Source organism: Schistosoma haematobium, chromosome 1 (genome assembly GCF_000699445.3).
Source record: "Schistosoma haematobium chromosome 1, whole genome shotgun sequence".
In the NCBI taxonomy this organism is placed as follows: Eukaryota; Metazoa; Platyhelminthes; class Trematoda; order Strigeidida; family Schistosomatidae; genus Schistosoma; species Schistosoma haematobium.
This window is the reverse complement of record NC_067196.1, coordinates 41155540-41170105: the sequence shown is the minus strand read 5'-3', so window position 1 is coordinate 41170105 and position 14566 is coordinate 41155540. Positions and strand designations below refer to the sequence as shown.

The following is a 14566-nucleotide window of genomic DNA, read 5'->3' as shown; positions in this document are numbered from 1 at the left end:
CCGTCGGTTGGTCAATGATCCTGTTCTCTGAAATCTATCCATATAAGATTAGGGCATTTGTGCCACTAAAAAATTAGCAGTTCATTCGCCTTAATCATCAGTATGTTATAAGACCATCTTAACATGATTTTAGTTTTAAAAACGTAGTTGCGATTAGTTACTGTGATACCTTATCTTGTTCGACGTAATTTCCCAGTAGACTGTTTACTGTTAAGTTTTGTTCGAAAATCAGGAAGTGGCAGTCTTTATTTAAATTTTTTGGTATGAAGTTGTATGCAATTACAATACATATCAATGAGGTTAATATAATGTATACAACTCATAGTAATCAATTTGTCGGTTGTAAATATTGACGATGTACATGGAAGAACTTTGTACAATTACCAACCGAAAAGATGAAAGATAAGATCATCCACAGGATATTCTGATGGCGAGAAATGAAAATTATGAATGAAGAACAAAAAAGGTAACAATGTAATGGTGGATGCATATCGGAAGAACTGTCAAGCAATCAGACTATGTAGACTCTCTGGACTTCTGAGGCTTCAAATGTTTTCCCTGAACGAGGACATGTTATTGTTCCATCTGGACGTGTTAACTCAGCGATACCCTACAAAAACAAGTAAAATTAATAAAACCAATAAAATGTATTAGATATTTTACTATATATTGAAAATTACTTCCCAAGGATTTGCATTAGTATCTTGAACTAGATTTCAGCTTTAATTGATTTGTAGTGCTATTGATGTGGGTTGTTATGTGACAATCATAGTTATGAAATATTGACCTCACTCCCCCTAATTTACATAAATAGATTAGTCATATTTAATCTTAACTTAAGTGTTTAGTCCTGTATTTTGTGTCTTCGGAATGCCTATCCTCTTTTGAGCTGCATCTCAACTTCATTAAACAAATGGTGTCAAATCTTTATCACTGATCATATTATACGGTGTAACTTAATTTTGTTTACAGCTAGTGAAAAGCCTTGGAGTAGAATAAAGCCATCTTATTCTGAGGATCTAGTCACTCTCTCATTTTGCACAAGACTTTATACACAGTAACAGTTAACTTTTATATTGTGATGGATTGATACAGATAAGATGTTATTTCCATCATTATTGAGAAAATTGTTGATAACAACCAAAGAATGTAACGCTCAACTAATCATTTCCCAAACGATACATATTACAACTAATTATGCACTAAAACTAATACTGTGTTCTGTATGGACTTGTTCACAAGTCGTTCAATTATCGTGGGTCTTGATCCAGCTCTACATTTTTAACCATGTTATTTTCTTGAATCCTTTCAAAAAAGAAACTTATCGAAGAGCCTATATACCTAGCACGTCAGGAGCAAGTGAACTTAAAAATACACACAGAAGTGGTCAGATGCAAGAGCTGGTTATTTAGGTCATTGCTGAACATTGATCCTTTCGAGACATTTAGGAATAATCCTCTTCATGATGCTTGCAGTGCTATCACCTCTGAAAGCAGTGTTCACATGAGGTGCTTTCTTTGATTCATAGTTTGTTGATACTTTAGGAAGTTTGGTCTTTATATTATCTGTAATGTCTTTCGCGCTGTGTGCTTACTCACTCGGGGTTTGTTCGCCTAAAGGGATACCTAAAATATAAGTATCCGGAGCATACTCATGTTTTGCCTCGATATGCTGTTGTCTTGAAAGTTTTCAGTCAGCTACGACGTCGGACCAGACCGGTCCAAGTTGTCATACCTCATCAGTACAAGATGAACACCAAATTTATAGAAGCAGTCACTTCAATGGTAGTAAAAACAGGTTTCATATAAAGATATGATACAGGGAAAAAGAATTAGTTCGTTGAAAGATATAAAGCAATTTTAATCTCACAGGTTAAGTGAAAACAGAGTGTATCCACCGACGCCATTGTGATCGATTCTGGGTCATGTCACCCAGCGTCTCCAACTATTGGTTACGATAGTCACGCAAACCCCAATCAAGTAGTCTGCATCTACCAACATGGCTAAGATTAGAAGTTAGTGACTTCAAGGACTGATGCCACGTTTTGGTTTGGCTGTCCCTAACTTTCTTCCAACCATCCCCGACATTAGTTAGCATCGCGCGTCGTGGTAATCGGTGTTCAGGCATACGTAATACGTGGCTCAACCATCTCAGTCGACGAAGAATTACAACCTCATCAACTGACTTACCATCATTCCATAATATTCTACGTCTAACCTCACTATTACTTACCCGGTGGTCCCAGCAAATGCGAGCAATGTTTCTGCGACGTTTATGCTCAAGCAATAATAACTTACGACTATAGTGCACCCTTAATGGCTACGTTTTGCAGCCGTAAAGTAGAAGAGAACAAACTGCTGAGCAGTATACTCGTCCCTTAATTGATAGACGGATATCTCGCCTTCGTCATAGGTGACGTAAGTTTGCAAAAGCCAAACGAGCCTTTTGAATCCGTGCAAAAATTTCGTCAGACAGCGACCCATTAGGGCCGATCAGACTTCTAAGGTGAGGTTGTCGACGCGTTTGACTAGTTCACTCCCTATCCTCAGTTCAGGTGGTGACGCAGGCCATTCCTGGAGCAACAGCTTGCATTTAGAGGGAGAGAAGCGCATCCCAAACATTCTGGCATTGTTGCTCAGTGCTACCAAAAGACTGCATTTTATCAGTGTCTTCACCAAACATGAATATGTCTTCTGCATATTCTAAGTCGATAAGTGGATCTCCTGGAAGGAGATCAATGCCCGAGAATTCAGTGGACGAGAACGTTTTTTTCATTAGTATGTCTGTGGTGAAGTTGAACAGAAGTGGAGATAGTGGACGGCTTTGTTGGACACCACTTGAGGTTACAAGATCAGATTATAGTTCGCCATAAGCTTTAGTTCGACTAATGGTGTTCGAGTAAAGTGCCTTCACAAGGTCTACGTACTTCTGAGGTACATCTTTCAATGACAGACATTGCTGCAGAACCTCTCGGTCTACAGAATCAAATGCTGCTTTTAAACCAAGAAAAAGTATCATTCCCGGACGCCGATAAGCATGCCTGCGTTCTAGAACCTGACGACTCCCTGGTTGGGGTCTGAGAGATGGTGCAACACAGTGGCTAGAGACGTTATCAGATATGGCTCAGAATAGAAGCCAGTGGCGATCCTGCTGTAACCTTCTTTTACTTTCTTCATAAAAAAGTGGTTGTATCTTCCTTAACCGAAAGATTTCTTCTGATTGTACCCTTCTGTTCCCCTACTATTGCTATTATTATTACACTACCCTACACCAATCTCTTCGTTATTGTTTTCTATTATTTTTTTTACGTTCCTCACTTTTCTTCTTCTTAGATTCTCATTGTTTTGTGTGGCGCATATATATTCGGCGCACTCCTGTACCAATATATATGTGTTCAAATAAATAAATAAGAAATAAGAACCTGACGAATGGTGAATATGTGGCCGATACGGCCACGACCAGGTCTGAAGCCAGCCTGATTTTCTCACGTTCGCAGTTCATGAGTCTTTGTTAAGCGCCCGATAATTAATGAGGTTAGTACTTTAGATGCTATGTTAGTCAAACTAATCCCTCTATGGTTATTGCAGGATGATTTTGACCCTCTTCTCATATATATTGAAACAATCAGTAACTGGGACCAGTCAGGTGGGATTACATCGAACTCCCAGGATTTAGCTAAAATATTAGTCAACCTAATCGCTAAATTTTGACCACCATACTTAAAGATATCTGGAGCCAATCCATTTGGACCAGCTGCTCCTCCTCGTTTCAGATTAGCTATATCTTTTTGAACTTCAGCTAGAGTCGTGGAACCTACTTCAATATTCTATTCAGGCTGTCTGAGAATGGTGGGTAGATGTAGAGCAGCCGAAGGCCAACTGAACTGCTCCCTAAAGTGTTCCGCCAATCGTCCGAAACATATGAACTAAGAGCAGATAAGAGTGCTGTGTTTTTCCAGTTTCTTTTATTAGCCAAAGCGTTAGGTCGACAGAATATATACTTTATGATTATCATCATTCTTCAGCCAGTGGAATCAACACGTAGCTATAATAAATAAGTTTTCAATCCATAATAATAAAATAATGTGCAGTTAAGTCAATCAATCCTATAACTTATTTGACTTAAAGCTGCTACCATAAAATTTTTTTATGTGATTTGACTAACATCCTGGTATTATTTTTACCAATTTCGTAAACACAAGAAACATCAGTACTCGCTTAATTTTACTATTCCTTATTCACTTCAAAGTAATTATCAGATAAAAAATTTTACCCGTTTTTTAATTACATTAGTATTTCTCATACCCTGTGTTTCCCATATTATAATGATTAGTGAAGATACAATTGAAAACCAAACATATTGAGATGAATACCACGTTAATAATCCTAAATTAATACGCAGTATCCTAAAGAGTGGTTTATATTTGGCTATTCATGAATTAGAACCTAGTGAGAATTTATTTTAAAAGATATTCTTCATTTATATATCCACATTTCTACTGAGAAATTAGTCCATATAAACACTAGTTACAGTTTTAAAAAAATAGTTTCTCATTTCAGTTTACCCTTCGGATGTAAAGAGCTAAAAGTCAACTATACCATATATTCAAGTATAAATGTACTGAAAACCTTTCTGAAGTACCAAATTAGTGAAACTTATTTAAAACAAGTTTGACATACCTTTTGGCTGTAAACATAACCATTTGGTAATGACATTGGGGGATTTTCATCATTCATAGGAAGACCAGTCTTGTAACACGTTAATATAGAATGATCATGACGAGCAAATGGTAAATTCACTGCCAACATGTTGATTAATGGATGACAAACAGCACAGTCTCGATGTTGAGTATTTGGGTTGTAACAGTAACTGGAAGGAGCGATGTAAGGTTATAGAAAACATGACGTCCTGATTTAGTTATAAATGATGCGAAAAGACTAATGATATTAGATAAGAGGCCTAGTGTGAGTTAGACAATCTATGAATTTAATGGGACACCAGTCAATAACATCTGGTGACGTCTTGGAGGACGGGTAAAAACCCTTGAGGGACAGTTCAGCTGGTTTGTCAAACCAGCAACACTAGTCAAACTTTCTCCTTTACCCAGGCCAATGAAGACTGTTTCGTTTAAAGAGGAAAAGGTCGTACGGAACTCCAACTTCTGGAGATCTGCCATACTTATTGCACGATAATAATCAATGTGTTTCTTGACATCAGGGTCGCCTTTGATTAGTTGGACTAGACTGTTCCCTGAGATTGTCTGTAGAAGGGTGTGCCTGAGAAGTTCATCGACTTTTGTATACAAACATAAGCTATAATGCCAAAACTATATTTAGCCAAATGTATAGATGAATTTCGCGACTCGTTATCTTATATCTGATTGGTTCGTCCATAAATTATAGTCTCGCCGGTATGGGATGTACTGTGCATCCTCTAAATGCACCGTGATTTCACAAGACAGGGAATAGTCTATGTCTACAACCACGCTTGATGACGAGTAGTTGGAGTTAGTCGAAAAGTCTGAGTATCTGTGTTATTGCTGATAGTGGCGTGAGTAATAAGATTACTCTATGTACCGTGGAAACCAGAGCGGTTTCTGTCAGTGAGTCATCTTTGGAGCCGACACGACGTTAGTCTAACTGAAAAATGTCGGGTCATCAATGCGTCAGTGAGCAGTTTCTCTCTATCCTTGAAAGACCTGACCTCTCCGAGTTGAGGATGTTAGACGACTATCAGCGTTCAATCATCAAAAAGATTGTTTACGTCTAATGACAACTACGTTTTGTAATACTGAGGTTCAGCAACACGTGTTTGAGGTAAAGGTTTGTGAATTTTTGCAATCGGTGAATACACATTGATGTTAGATAATTAAAAGCAACGGAAAGGAAGTTTGGATCTTGGTTTTCCACTTGTTTGTACTCGTCCACAAGGAATACCTGTTATCTTCGAGAAACTGATGCTCTCTGTGGGATTCAAACTGGTGCTATGGTCAGAGATGTTACAACTGAGCTGCTCAGTTTAACTGCACAAAATTAAATTGACAAACAAATAGTGGTATATTGGATAATTATAAGAGCACCCACAATATTAAACGTAGTCGTATATCTAGGTTATATTTTACAACCAGGATGTGCCTTCTACCATCTAGATATACGGTTATCCCAATGTTGGTTGTCTCACTAGAGCTTGAATCTGCAACCCATCATCATAAGCACTAATGTTATTTACCTATTGTTAAGAGATGAACATATGTTACTACAGTCGGCACCTTTCTGCCATGGAGAATAAACTACAACATTTAGACTAAGTATTTACTTGTGAATAACGGGTTTGCTGACATATAAGCCAATTAGCTCCACCTTTTGTAAAGAGTTCATCGCAAAATACTACATAGGTAACGTATGAATGTATAATTATATAACTGATAGTTTATTTGGAATAAAAAAGGATACTGAGTTTTAATTGCTGTAATTCCAGCATTAACAGCCAGTTGAAACGGGGTGTTAATATTGTAAGCGTAAAATTCCATAAGTACTTCATGAGTCCGTTTAACTATCCACTCCTCAGTTAGCTTATTCTGATCCTGAGAAAGGAGAAAAACATGTACTAAAAATTAACTTTCGGACACAATTGCAATTATGCCAGATAATTAGTGAGTTAAATATTCGGCACTAAACGTGCGAAACAATAGATATCGCATTCATTTATATCACAGTGAACCAAGAAAAAACTCTACCCTTTTCTAAATATTGTGTATAATTTTTATTTCTCTAATTTCATTTGTTTCTTTTGTACTGTTATCTCGATGTTTTAATATGCGTTGCAGTTAATATTATTTCTATTCCTCTTTCTTTCAGTATGCTGATTCCCCTCTCTGTGCTAGTATGAGTCCCAAGGTCTTGTGTTTACAGTCATTGAATAACTACAAACTACTATATATATAGCCTAAAATCTACATCATAGTATACAGTTATTGCAAAAGATGTTAGGGGTTAGGCAAGACTAAGATTCAGATTATGGGACTCGTTTTTGTGTTCAACTGGTACTATATGGGTTATGTACAACGAAACAAACTACTGACCAGGGAAAATTCTCTATTCAAGAGATATATGTTCTCATATATACATAAAATTTAAAAGAAAGATCAATTTATCTACTGATAACTAATTTAGGAATATTCTATTCACTTCAATGAGGATGTGCGCTGTCAAAGTTATTAGTTATAAAGGTTTATTTTCAATTTCGACTATCTGAATATTGTGAAGACGCTTTTATCTGTAAATGGTAATGCAGCTAAAATTAGAAAGCTTTAAATAACAGAGTTCTTTTTAGTTTTTACCACATACTAATTGTTAAAATCTATGATAATTGTTTTATGGTTAATTTTACGTGAACAGAGAATATAATTAATATTTAAATGTTACACAAAACCACAATATGATGGTTTATTGTAGAAAGTTCTATTTAGTTTACCATGAACAAAAGATAAGATTTCAGTAAAATCAAGAAAATTAAACATACTGCCTTATTCTGAAGTTCTTCAGGTGTACGCATTGCCAATAAAATCATCGCCTGACCAAGTTTTGTGGCACGATAATCATCAGCTTGTTTCACTGAATTCATGTATTTTCTGGCATGCCTAAAAACCGTGAACATCACTTTTTAATCAATGAAATAATTACTATCGCTACTCTAATACGGAAGAAATTTATTCATTGTTGACGGGCATTATCAAGACATCGTAACGGTATTAAGTTGAACACCCTTTCCGAACTGTAATGATTATGAGTAGAGATGGATGGTGGCTAGCGGTGGGATCTAGGACGCGCGTTTCGTCCACTGGATGTACCAGCATACCAGAATTGATGTTCACTCCGGGACTCGAACCCAGCACCCAGAATAAATAGGGCGCAACTTGCGTCCCGAATCCCATTGCTAGCCACCATCTATCTCTGCTTATAATGCTTGTAATTTAAGGCAATATCAAAGAAATAGGCACAGGATGTACATGTGCCGATAAGAGACCGACCAATTGCAGTTGTAAACACCAATGGGAAGATCTAAACAACCAATATAAAAATGAATGTAATGATTGTGGCAGAGAGAAGTACAAGTGGATGACAATTTTATTTCATACACATAGTTCCCTCTTGAAATTTGCCGAAGCAATAGCAATCAAACGTCTAAAACCAGATCTATGTATACAAAAAGAGACAGTAATAAATCTTTCTTTACCCTGGTAACAATAACCCCTTTTTTATTCATTTATTTCTCTGTTTATTTATTGCGTCATTATTCAAGACAAAATTTTATGACCTCATCAACCCTATCGGAATCTTCGCTACACCATCATACATTTATTCATCCTTAATCACTCTCTTATGTATAAATATTCCAATATCTGTAATAATTTTGAATTTCAAATATTTTAGGTTGTAAGCAACTGATGAGAACCTAACGAAATAAAATGAATTCATATTATTCTGCACCAATCTTTGTTCTTGCTCTCTTTAGGACAATTTTATTTTCAAGCATAATTATATAGGGTAAATTCTCATCCGTGGTTATCAACTTAAGGATTAATATTATGTACACGTCTACAAACCATGACGAATTTGTCAAACTGTACTGAATTCAGTCATCAACGGGTGTGTTTAAAGGAATGCTTCTCTTTTTTAATCACCTACTTAAATTCCGTTTATATTCTAGTACGCCATAGAACTATACTGATTTTCGGTAGTTAACGAAACTGCCGACCAGTGTATGTACTTAGTATCGTTACTAAACACCAAGCCGAGCTAGGTTTAATGGACTTTGCCTGTCCTCAACAATATATAAATAATCAGTGGCTGTACTTGAAAGAAAATAAATTGAAGAGCGAATGAAAGTGTAGAGTAAAACCGACCGTGAATTCATTCTGAAACACGTATTGAGTGTATACAGTGTTAAAGGCTAACAAATAGATTATTCTGTTAGTTTTAAATTAAAATGTCTAAAAAACAACGTAGTTGGTCTATAAAGTGGTGCACAAGATGAACCATGGTTGTGGTTGAATCTGTTGAAGCGTTTCAGCTGCCGTGATGCAGTATGAAAAATCATGCCATTGAGTAGACAGACAAGTTATTAGGCATAACTCATAACTGTAACTAATGGCTATTGCCCTACATTTTGCTTGTGTTCTGTTTAAACAATACCAGAGAACAGCAATACTAGCTTTAAAAATAAGTTTGATAAATATCGTTTGCACTTTCCGATTGTCGTTAAAATTGACATATCTTTAAACTAATTCCTTGAGAATACTGTATGGTAAATCACTTATTGCCCAGCTTACCTGGAATAATCAAGAACAAGCGAATTTCATAACTGCACTTTCTTATCAATATCTTTAAAAAGATCACTATGAAATATTTGGTCAACTCATTGACATGAGAAATAACTAAATCAATTATAATTGGGTTTGCCAAGCTTTCACATAGATATTTCGTCAAGTTACCTTTATCAACAACTGTTTTGTGATATAGCGAAAATGGATAATAGAATTGGTTGTAAAAACCATTATATATATATATGGAGAGAGAGAGAGAGAGATTCGTGGAATCGAGACATAGGTATAAAAAAGTCTAAGCAGCTGATAAGTATTCAAAAAACTATTCATTCACACCTAGAAAGTCCGCACGTAATCTGTTCTTAGTTTCAGGAGTGGTATGAAAACTTGTTGCTTCTCCAAAATTATACCATTGCTAACTCGATTATAATATATCCAATTGAATTGGTAACCTCTAAAACGAAGTATCCTATGAATTGACTGGTATCAGTTGTCCAATACCATCACTACAAGCACTTATTGAGTTTCAGTTCAACCAGTGCCAGTGGATAGAGGCTTCTTCATTGAAGTTTATGAGGTAATCAAAACTTATTTTTCCATTTCTGGAGGCTGTTAAACTGGTAAAAGCTAAAGGTTATTTACATTACAATTATCTGACAATGATAATTATTAAGTGAAAGGCACTTAAGAATATACATGAAAAGCTGTGAATACAACTATAGTATTCACATAAAATGAACTATCAATTTGACCATTTAATAGGTAAAAACTGGTAGTAAATAAGCTTTACATGAAATCGACAAGAAATAACAATTAAAGTCAACAACTTACTGGATGGCTTCAATTCGTTTCCCTTGCTTGACAAGTAGATAGAACTCGAATACACGAAGATCAAATTCATAATACGACTAAATAAAAAGTTATTGAGAAACAAAACATCGTAAAGTATAAATTCATGGAAGCGATAAAAAACTTTTGACCAGAAAATATGAAAGCCGAAATCCTTTCATCAACATTTATTCGTTCTTTGGCAATTTACAGCACCTCTCCAACACTTAAGTTTGCTTACGGTTAATTTTATCAAGCCCTTCAATTAACTTATTTAACAGACAGTGATATTTGAACAGTAACAATGTACATGTTTTTGTACTATCACTATTATCGTGTCTGTAAGAACATGTAAACTTGATCAAATGTGACAGTCTACGCATATATCCCTCTCTCTAGCTTAAGTCGCTCGATGAATCGTTTGCTTTCCTATATATATAGTTGGATCTAATTAACTGACTCGACTATTTATTCAATTTTTTATCCGACTCTTAATTCGCTCGCTCGTGCACATTAGCTTTTCTGTTCGAATTCGCTTGGTATTGTTGTGGCTTAGTGATCTGTGATATTAAATAGTAAACTGTAGTAAGCGCTTCGTGTTGTCTTCTAAATTCAAAGACTGTTGGGATTTATTTAATAACGGTTATCTCGAAGCTAATCCACTACAAATTTTCGCATGTAAACGATGTTTAATCAATCAAATATGTGGAAGCAGTTTATGAAAATATGATGTTCTGGCAAATTTAATACTAGTGATTCTATTCCCGAAGTGAATATTATGTGAATGAGAGCAGTCAAACTAGGTTTAAAAGAGATGGATAGTTTTAACTAATTTTCTATTCTTTGCTCATTTTACATATTTCTGATGACCTTCCAGACAGTTCTGAACCAGATTCATTGACAACTTATACGGTACTGTCAGCGCAAATCCGAAATGTGACTGGTGATTAATCAAGCACCTACACTATTGACTTACAAGGGATGATTTCATAGTTTAGTTATATAATATACCCTTGTGGGCCAGGGTAATTTTACATTGGTTTTCAGGAGAACCAGACACCATACAGACTTTCACGTGACAACCCAAACAGTACAGCTCAATCCCGCTTCACAGGAGAACCAGACACACAAGGAATGATTTGGTAAAACATTTTTACTGATAAGTAAAAAGTACTAGTTTGCTTACATCGTTTTTCTTCAACTTGAAGTTAGCTTCTTGCAACCAAGAGAATGCTGGACCTGTATCTCCATCTAAAAGTGCCTTCTCAATAGACACAGCTTCATCAAAAACTTCCATCATACATAGATCACCCAGTTCGGCTTTCTCCTGAGCGAATTTCAAAGCCGATAAAGGTTGACCACTTGTAAAAAGATAATCTGTCAAATGTCTTTGGAATCTTGCTAGACAAAGTGCGCGTTCATCAACAGAATAAGTAGAACGGCGTTTAAGTGTAGTGTCTGATTCACTACTATTAACTTTAGAAATTGATTCTTCAGACTTTTGATTACTACTAGCGTTGAAATGTAGCTCATCTGCAATAGTGCATCATTTAGAAAAAACAGTGAAGATTGAGATAGATAAAGAAAAAAGACATTTTTCTCCGAAATACGATTACTAGTGTCAAATGATACAAATGAGCGGAATGTGGTTATATAACTTAATGTCAAAATTCAGGATTTTTTACTACTTTTAACGTAACTTGTTATTTGATTACAACTGTAGTAAAGCTGACTATGACGGTACCTTAGTCAAGTTTGTCACACTATAAAATAGTCACGTAAAAAGTTGAAATAAATAAGTACAAATTAGTAATACTAGAATGTCTAGAATCCAAATGATCCTGAAGCCGTAACACTGAAAACTTTTGGTTACTAACTGTCATACAACAAAACAATAAGTGATTCTGATCTTATGATAATGTAATTAATAGTTTGTTCATCAAAAAACTTAAGTAGTTAGAACCTTTATACATTTGTTCTACTCACTGCCTTCTCTCACCAGGGTGTTGTTTTCGGAATTGAGAGGACGAAAAGCGAATGTCTATCCTCTTAACTGGGTCGATGGATACAGACCCACCTAGAGGAGTTTGAAAACCCTGGTTCCAAACTAATGGTGCACATGGGCTCCAGGATCCTGAGCGAACAAACGGCGCATGAACCAATTATTGGTCACCGGCTACCAAGGGACTGCATCTCCTTACGTTGATCCACTGGACTGGACCTCCAGGTCAAGGGCTCAGGGTGTGGCCCCCTAAGAAAACAGCTTGCTTTGGTTTGGGCACCCGGGCAGTATCCCAGCCCTTATATAAATCGAACGATTTATGAGGCGTATATTTATTTGGTGCTTCATTGTACCCATGTTCATGTTTAAATAAATAAACTGTCGTCCCGAAGAAAAAACACACAGAGATCCGAGGTTTACTAAGATCAAATAAGAAATGCTTGAACATCGTCATCAGCACTGGTGCAGCAAATGCAATGAAACGTTACAAATTGATTTGGAATAAGCATATAAACACAATCTGTTTGACTCAGCACAAATATGAAAATTAATTAGTACAAACTGTAATCAAGCACCCTAATCGGTTGTTCCTACGTTGTTACTGACTGGTTGACTGTTCCTACACATCAACTACAGAATAAGAACGCACCCACAAATTTTCAGTTTATGCACGGAATGGAGCGCATTTATAATATCAGAAGATTAAGACGAAGCAGAGACTATGGTTGATTACTTCGAGATGGTCTTCATTCACGAGCCTTCTCCAGACAAAGGACTGGGTCGAGAAGTCATGTAGCCAAACCGAATAACCAGGATGACGCACTAAATGGACTGAGGTCCTTAGGCACAAAAAAGTCAGAAGGGTCAAACGAGCTAGATCTAAGAATTTCGAGAGAAATTGCGGTAAACATGACTACTCCGTTCGCTACGATATTCATATCACTCAGCAAGTTACATGTGGAATGAAAGGACGCAACTATCACTCCCGTTAACAAGATAAGATTAAGACTATTTTCGTCAGACTTCAAACCCGTCAACTTCACTAGTGTTTTAGTTAAAATATTGGAAAGAATCATCAGGTCGATCATTCTGACGATTGCGGAAACCAAAAACTTTTCAAACAATGGAGGTAGGTTCAGAAAAGCATCATCATGCTGAAGCAATCCTATAGAAAGAAAGACGGGCGGAGTCATCTTGTAGCAGAAATTCAATGGGTGTTGTCTACGATGACTTCAGTGGAGCGTTTGATAAGGTGCCACATAATAGACTCTTATTTAAGCTTGTAAACGTATAGATTTCTGGGCCTTTACTACAAGAAGTCAAACAATTTTTGGTAGGCAGCAACAGAAGAACAGGAATAAATTCCATAATCTACTTTCAGAAAACCAGTGCTCGACGGAGTACCGTAAGGCTCCGTTCAGGACTCGTTACATTTAATACTGTGATTGAACTCAAAAGTACCGTTTGATCCTCAATGCTACTTCATGCCAACGACCTAAACTTTAGTCAGAATTAACCACAGCCATGTCATTTAAAGGGATGATAATTACTAAGAGAACTTATTGGGAGGTTCGACTGCGACAACCTATCCAACCCAATATATTGCATGCAATTTGAAAAGCGACAGGTTTGTCCTTTAAAAAGTACTGACCTGAGGCCCGGGTAAACATCCCACTATCAAGCAAACACAGTTGACTAAGGTGTCCTATTCTGCGTTTACATGATTTCAACAGCTTCCTTTCTTCAATACATACAAATTCAGCCTAAAGGAAAGTTAGTGAGTTTGTATTTCCCTACTTTGCGTTTCACGCCACAAACGGTTTCTAGAACTCTGCTAAGTGCTGCTGTAGCTTTTGTGATATCTGTTGCATTTTCCAACTCGTCAAGTGACTTATTTAAAGCAGCTATACCTTTCTCCATGTCTCGGTGATTGCGTCTGTACCGCTTGTTTAGTGACTCATAGCTAGCCTTTGAAAGGGAGTTTACGTTTTTGAGTCATCATACCTTAACAGTTGTGTACTCCATAACCTCCACCTCATTTTGGTTCTTATTGTCGCCGGACATAGTCAGCTGATTACGGAGGGTTTCAAACTCCCCGGCTGATCACTTTAACAAAATCGCTATATCAAGTCTAACTTCTTTTCTCTACATCCATTTTATTTATGAATAGCCTTGTGTCCTTAATCTAGGACATTTATCCGTCTTTTATATTCTTTATGTTTCTACTTCAGGCTAGCAGCGACTCATTGAAAGTAGGCACGGAAGCTAGGTAGATGAAATTTCTCTTACATCCACACGTATTTTAAACACTATGAAGTTTGAGCCTAATGGCTTTATTATTCTTCTGTCAATGAATCTTATTATAAATGCTTCCCCATCTACTCTTTATAAATAGTCCTTTGTTCTTGAAA

General features: G+C 36.4%; 1 protein-coding gene across 2 annotated transcripts; it reads right to left on the bottom strand.

Annotated features, from left to right (window-relative positions):
* Nucleotides 1-229: 229 nt before the first annotated feature.
* On the bottom strand, nt 230-14268 carry MS3_00009824 (uncharacterized protein; the record flags this gene model as incomplete). Of its 2 annotated transcripts, none has more annotated exons than XM_051218230.1 (9): nt 230-610; nt 4680-4869; nt 6316-6583; nt 7522-7639; nt 10157-10233; nt 11340-11686; nt 13807-13918; nt 13953-14123; nt 14160-14268. In XM_051218230.1, 7 exons carry the CDS (start codon nt 14217-14219, stop codon nt 6374-6376), a joined length of 1095 nt encoding a protein of 364 aa, XP_051074070.1. In that variant the 3' UTR covers nt 230-610; nt 4680-4869; nt 6316-6373. The 2 variants fall into 2 exon arrangements, with proteins under 2 accessions (XP_051074070.1, XP_012800276.2); XM_012944822.3 differs by having other exon boundaries at nt 6453-6583; nt 14160-14219.
* Nucleotides 14269-14566: the final 298 nt, after the last annotated feature.